Below are 6,520 nucleotides of genomic sequence, written 5' to 3'. Positions count from 1 at the left end.
GTCGTAGGGTATGACGAAGCGGTCCCGGCTGTCCTTCGTACGTGAGAGGAAGTAGAGCTCCTTGAAGCCGGACCAGGTGATGCCACTGAGGCAGAGGCTGCAGGGCTCGTGGGTGGCGAAGAAGACGCAGTCGTCGCCAGGGCTCGGCCGCGAGGCGGGGTCCGGGTGGGAGACGGTGTAGAACTTTTGGATGCAGTTAATCTCGCCGTGGAGGAGGGGCGAGGTGCGCTCGTCGTTGGTGGCGACGGTGTAGGGTGCCAGGGAGGCGGCGGAGAGGATCGCAGCGCCGAAGACTTTGCTGCCCGACGTGACGCCCTCGCGCGTCAGGGGGATGATGTCGGCCTCGGTCGTCTTGAGAAGGGCTGCCAGCAGGTCTTTGGATGTGTGGGACGGCATGGTGGCGAAAGAGTTAGCAGATGATCGCGGTATCTGTGCTGCGAGGTCAAAGTCAGTGGTCAGTCGAGCTCTCTGCCTGAGCCATGGCGATGGATATATTCCGCTGGCGGCGTCGACAGCTGAGTCTGACGGCGTCCTTATCGGGGCTGCCCGCGGGGTCATCACTGGTCGCTGGCCGCTGATAACGGCGACCTCCGACTTTTGATGGCGCTTTTTCGATGCGCTTGCATACGATATCGCTCATCTTCGTGGGGTGCATTGCGATCGCGGATGCCGTGATTGCTCTCGTGGTGGTAGCTGCATGTCTTTGATGTTGAAGCGAAAAAGAATGGCGATTGAGTCGTCTCGTGGCCCGTCCTGGAGTACAGGGGGTCCTTGCCTGCGGAAAATGGGGTGACTAATCCTACAGTGTCATCCATTTCCACGATATCTCAACATCTGAGAAGCTTCTACCCATAGACTAAGGACATGGTCGACGAGATGGCCACGCTCACGTATTCAATTGCATGACGCCATCAGATGAAACGCATCTGCTCGTGAGGAATCTCCAGATTTGTATCCCCGCCTCCGCTACGCGATGCATTACATCCGCCTCTTGCGGCCGCCGGCCCTCTCCACCGACCAACGTGGGGCATCATCGGTCCATGTCGTCCTGACCATCACCACGGACCTCGGAGACTCCTTTCTCAGCCCTGAAGCCCCCATCAAGCTGAAAGCAGGCGCCTATGCAGCTTCAGTTGACGCCAAAGGTGGCAAGCCCCAGCCGTCCGACATCAAGACCTCTCAGATTCTTGAATGGCGACCAGGAACAAGGGTCATCAAGACAGACCTGCCTCTGGGCATCTGCTCCAGCACCGACCTTCGTGTTTTTGTCTTCCCCACCGCACAGGCTTGGGCAGGCAGCACCAGGGATGTCGTGTCATCCCTTCGATCCGATGGCCGCGGTCGCATCATGCCCATCTGGGCGGACGTTCACTATCCTGACGTGGAAGCGCCCTCATGTCTCGTTCCGAAGACTACGCATCGGCAGTGAAGAGGCGCCGTTCTTTGTCCAGGTCGAAGAAGACATTGGGGAGAGCATTGCGCGCCATATCTGGGACGCCGGCGTTGTCGCGACATCGATCCTCCTGGAGAACGGGACGTCCTCTGTGAACAGCGGAACCGTTCCAAAATTGACGCAGGTGTTGGCCTCTGATGGCCCTCTCCATATTATGGAGTTGGGTTGCGGTGTGGGCATTCTGGGTCTAGGCATCGCGGCTCTACTTTCCGGTCCACAAAGGCAGTCATCGCAGCTGCTGCTGACAGATCTTCCCGAGGCTGAGGACAGGACGCAAGCCAACATTGATTGTCTCGCATCAACGTTGCCCAGCGAGGCCCAGAAAATACCCTCATTTGAGAGTCTCGACTGGGAGGATGGGCGAAAGGGCAAGTTTGGCCCACGCGTTCAAGATAATTTCTGGCATCTCATTGTTTTGAGTGACTGCACATACAACGTCGACATGCTACCAGCGTTGGTTGGCACCCTGACGGCGTTGCACGACGCCAACAAGAACCATGTGCCCGCGGGGGAAATTGCGACGACGCGTGTTCTGCTTGCAACGAAACCTCGGCACGAATCGGAGAAGGCCTTGTTTGACCTCATGTCAAAGGGGGGATGGTTTGTGGCCGAGCAGGACGTCCTGCCTCTTCCTGTCATGGGCCAAGAGCCGGAGTCTGTGGAGATTTATATTTTCGAACAGTAAAAGAGGCCAGGTTGGTCTGCCGATCGTATACCGCGTCAAGCCTGTGGTCTTTCATTCACCCGATGACAAGGCCATATTGTGCTCCTTTCAGGGGCGTTGCGTTGACAGCATTGCCCTTGGCAGACAATCACTAAGACGCTTGGAGGAGCATCAAAGAAGAGTTTTGCACAGGGAAACATCTGGAATTCGGAGTTGATACCATATCATCAAAACGTATCGACGAACGAAGACCAACTATGCACAAAAGTAACCGCGTCTGGCACGGTATCATCACATGTGTGCCTTTTTTTTTCTGTATGATCATGGACTCTTGTGCTGTCCTCAGTCATGGTCAATGGACCTTCAGGCGCTGTCTGTCAATTCAGACATCAACCACAATCTGTTGATTACACATCTTCAATACCAACCTTGCATAGCCAAGAGGTATGCGGTATGCTGTACATCAAACTGAGGATCCACAGCTGTTAAACCTTTTCAGAAGAAAGAAGACATTTTGAAACGAAACCCCTTCGATCAGCATCGAAGATCGAGTAGAGTGTCGCTATGGTCTCGTTTTAGTTCTTAGGCCCGAGATTGTATGGGCATGAAATCATAATGACTATCCCCAGCACGTTCCGCCATCAATCGGTGAGGTGGCCGAGTTGGTTATGGCGCCAGGTTAAGGTCTACCTTAACTAGATTTCCTGGTGGGGCAACCCGCGCGAGTTCGAGTCTCGTCCTCATCAACTTTCATTTTTGTTTTGCTGTCGTGGGAACTCTTGATACCAGATCTCAAATCTCATTCCACAGCCGTCCTACAATTACACGACCTCGGGTATTGAAACTTGGTCGTTTGAAACAGTGCGTTCAATGAATGACCACCAGGGTGGTTGCAGATCATACTCACCTTCCAAAGGTTCCACTTTGGAGAAGTTTCGAGTTCGGCCGGAGAGGAGACACTTGCCTCTCATCCCAGTAGCAAAGGTCCATCATGACGGAGATATCGGATCATGGCCCTGGACCCTGATCCGTGACTCTTACATTCCCCTCTTTCGGAAGCGAGACGGAGAGCAGAGGGGACCTGCGGGTCTGTCGCCATACATCGGCAAGGCTGTGCACAATAGCTACCATTCTAACAGTTTCTGGAGTGACACAGCAGACTGCATCGTGCGTGTCGTCGGCTGAGAGGACACAGGCCTGTCCTAGCCCTCGATCGTTTGCTAGAAATTGGGCGGCAGTGTTGAATTGCCCCCCTTCATCACTCAACTCTTATCCCGCTGCACTTGGCTTTCAGAGTTTCTCACATCACCTATTTCACCATGACAGACAGTGGTACAGCGCTTCCACTGCTTGGCAAGACGGCCCTGATCACAGGTCGGCCCGCGGCATCGGTGCTGCTGTTGCCTGGAAGCTCGCGAGTGAGGAGCAGATGTAAGTTAGACATTCATACTAAATGAAACCCCTCTAATAGCTCTCACCAGATCATCATCCATCACCTAACAGAATTGAGCAGCGATCGCGCAGCCAACCTCGCCACGCGCATCTGCAATCTTCCTCACAAACCCGCGGTGTTCACTTTCCGCGCTGACATCTCGTCGCCCGCTGGCCCGAGCGGGATCGTTGCCGCCCTGGAAGAGTGGCGTGCCCCGTCTCCTCTTATCATAGACATACTCATAAACAACGCCGGCATCGCGCCCCCCGCCACCCTCGCCGACGTGACGCCGGAACACATCACTTCTGTGCTAGCCACCAACCTCCAGGGTCCTCTCCTCATGTCCCAAGCCGTCCAGCCCCACCTGCCGCCGAAAGCCCGCATAGTCAATATCTCCTCCCTTGCCGCGCGCCAGGCCTTTCGTGGGCTGACCGTATACGGCGCTAGCAAGGCCGGGCTCGAGGCCGTGACGCGCCATCTTGCCCACGAGCTCGGCGGCAACGGCACGACCGTCAACTGCGTCACGCCGGGGACCGTCGACAGCGAGCTGCTCTGGCAGACGGAGAAGCTGATCCCGGGTGTGGTCGACGGGATTTGCAAGAACACGCCGCTGGAGCACAGGGTCGGCACGCCGGAAGAGTTCGCATCTGTTGTTGCTTGGGTTTGTAGGCCTGAGGCGGGGTGGATCACTGGGCAGGTCATCAGTGCTACGGGTGGGCAGGCTCTCTACTGAACTGGCTGATCCACCTTGCTTGATGTTGGTCATACGAGGAGAGGGGGTGGTGAAATTGCAAGAACCGTCATGTGAGAGACATGGATGCCAGCTTGAGTGAAGAATGGAGCAGGATTTCCTCCAATGGTGCGACTCCTTGTAGGGGGTTTGCACGTAGCTACTGTGTCAGGCCTTGATCCGCTGATCCTATTGAGGGGTAGTTTTTCTGATCGGAGTACCTTCTCTTTGGGTTGATATGCTTCCTGGTGTGGTGAGCGGATCGAAGCATCGATGATTTATTCTTTGAACTGATTGTGATCCGCTTGTATGTTTTCTGTTCTCCCAAGTCCACCTTCAGTCGTGGCAAACGCAGAAAACCAGCACAAAAGAAAATGTGATTCTGTCTTCCAGTAAAACAGGTTATTGCAGACAAATTGATGAGGTTAGACGATATCCATTCAGTCACGACAACGTGGGCAGTTTCACACTTCACATCCCACCGTTTCTGGCCACGGAGCTTTACCAGCCGTGACATCTCACCCGACGTCCCGCATAAATTGCACTGCAAACAGTGCGTGCAGCCTCTTATAAGCACCGCCTTGAACATAGTCGACTTCCATGCATGGCATTCAGCCGGCCCCGCCAAGTCTGGGGTACTGTCGCCTAAGCAAGCCCGTTGGTGGAGCGAGACATCTGCCGAGTCGCGTGGTCGCCGTTGATGGATGCACTGCAACCACGGCCTGTATGATATCGTGGTTGCTGCCAATATCGCGAGGCTTCTGGACGCTCTGACTGGCGCCGAAGTCCGCGCGATAGATTACCTGGAGTCAAGAAGTTGGTCAACAGGGAGAGGAGGTGCCCGGGCGCGCCGGTAGCACATCTTGGTCATCTTTGGTCATCGCGATGCCTCCTCGCTGTGCCGCAAACCCGGCTTGAGGTACAAATGCGAGAACGGCCCCATGTTTGCCGATGTCGTGATTTGACTCTGGGAGCAGACGTCGAGTCCTCATAAATAAGCTTTTTTGATTCGCAGATCACTGCTGAGCCTCAGCATGAAGTCCTACGTCGTTGCAATTCTGGCTTCTTTGGCAAGCCAAGCCATTGCCCACTCTACCTTTCAGCAGCTTTGGGTGGATGGAGTTGATTATATATGTTTCACCTCATTCCTTGTCGCCTGATGACTGCTGACCATGGCCACGGCTCCCAGTGTGCGCGTCTCCCGCCTAATAATAGCCCGGTTGAGGATGTGACAAGCACCAATATTGTCTGTAATGTCGGCGGCACAAGCGGCAGGGGTGGCAAGTGTCCCGTCAAGGCCGGCGGGACTGTCACTGTCGAGATGCATGCGGTACGTATAACTCTCTCAACACAACCCTGCCTTTCGCCTTGGTCTGCCCAGCTTCAGCCACTAACACAGGCCAGCAAAACGGCGATCGCAACTGCGCCAACGAAGCCATCGGCGGCAACCACTTCGGCCCCGTCATCGTCTACCTCTCCAAGGTCTCGGACGCCTCCACCGCCGACGGCTCCAGCGGCTGGTTCAAGATCCACGAGAACGGCTGGTCCGCCAAGTCCGGCGCCGCGAAGGCCGACGAGGACAACTGGGGCGTCAAGGACCTGAACGCCTGCTGCGGGCGCATGGACGTCAAGATCCCTGCCGACCTCGAGAACGGCGACTACCTGCTGCGCGCCGAGGTCGTCGCCCTGCACGTGGCGTCCCAGCCCAAGGGCGCCCAGTTCTACATGACCTGCTACCAGATCACCATTGCCGGCGGCACGGGCACCAACAAGCCCGCGACGGTCCGGTTCCCCGGCGCCTACGCGGCCACCGACCCCGGCATCCTGTTCAGCATCTACCAGCCCACGACGTCGTACAAGATCCCCGGCCCGGCCGTCGCCAGCGGTGGGAGGAGCATCGTTGCGGGCCAGGGGTGCAAGAGCGGGTGCGAAGTGACGTGTAAGCCGGGCTCCGGGACGACGGGAACAGCCGTGGCGCCGCCGGCGCCGACGGCGGGCGCCCCGCCTGCGGCATGCTCGGTGCAGCAGTTTGGGCAGTGTGGTGGGCAGGACTACAAGGGGTGTACCGTCTGCGCGGTGAGTTTACCCATGGTCGTAGTGTGGCGCGGGTGCTACGAGACGGATTGTAGAGGGCATGATGCTGACGTGTGATAGTCTCCGTACACGTGTAAGGCCGTGTCGCCGCCTTACTACTCGCAGTGCAGCTGATAGAGTTGGGCACAAGATGACCGAAGGTTCTCC

General features: G+C 56.6%; 4 protein-coding genes and 1 non-coding gene across 5 annotated transcripts in view; 4 read left to right on the top strand and 1 right to left on the bottom strand.

The window, feature by feature from the left end:
- VDBG_09245 (deoxycytidylate deaminase) overlaps positions 1–396 on the bottom strand; it is a gene marked incomplete at both ends in the record, with an annotated part of 891 nt that extends 495 nt beyond the window's left edge. Inside the window, one exon of the mRNA XM_003000704.1 lies at positions 42–396. Within this exon, the coding sequence (XP_003000750.1) occupies positions 42–396 (355 nt within the window). The remainder of the gene's footprint in view (positions 1–41) is intronic.
- A 577-nt stretch (positions 397–973) lies between these two features.
- Positions 974–2,138, top strand: VDBG_09244 (conserved hypothetical protein; the record flags this gene model as incomplete). Its single annotated transcript, XM_003000703.1, has 2 exons — positions 974–1,210; positions 1,389–2,138. 2 exons carry the CDS (start codon positions 974–976, stop codon positions 2,136–2,138), a joined length of 987 nt encoding a protein of 328 aa, XP_003000749.1.
- Positions 2,139–2,764: 626 nt separating this feature from the next.
- Positions 2,765–2,863, top strand: VDBG_15197. Its single transcript has one exon. It is a non-coding gene; the product is annotated as a tRNA-Leu (tRNA).
- Positions 2,864–3,436: 573 nt separating this feature from the next.
- Positions 3,437–4,282, top strand: VDBG_09243 (3-oxoacyl-[acyl-carrier-protein] reductase; the record flags this gene model as incomplete). The annotated part of the gene is made up of 2 exons (XM_003000702.1): positions 3,437–3,535; positions 3,599–4,282. 2 exons carry the CDS (start codon positions 3,437–3,439, stop codon positions 4,280–4,282), a joined length of 783 nt encoding a protein of 260 aa, XP_003000748.1.
- A 1,156-nt stretch (positions 4,283–5,438) lies between these two features.
- VDBG_09242 (endoglucanase-4) lies at positions 5,439–6,487 on the top strand (the record flags this gene model as incomplete). Its single annotated transcript, XM_003000701.1, has 3 exons — positions 5,439–5,609; positions 5,684–6,355; positions 6,434–6,487. The coding sequence occupies 3 exons, from the start codon at positions 5,439–5,441 to the stop codon at positions 6,485–6,487; spliced, it is 897 nt and encodes a 298-aa protein (XP_003000747.1).
- Between the last annotated feature and the right edge of the window lie 33 nt (positions 6,488–6,520).

This window comes from Verticillium alfalfae, genomic scaffold (assembly GCF_000150825.1).
Source record: "Verticillium alfalfae VaMs.102 supercont1.14 genomic scaffold, whole genome shotgun sequence".
In the NCBI taxonomy this organism is placed as follows: domain Eukaryota; kingdom Fungi; phylum Ascomycota; class Sordariomycetes; order Glomerellales; family Plectosphaerellaceae; genus Verticillium; species Verticillium alfalfae.
This window is presented reverse-complemented; position numbering and strand designations above follow the sequence as displayed.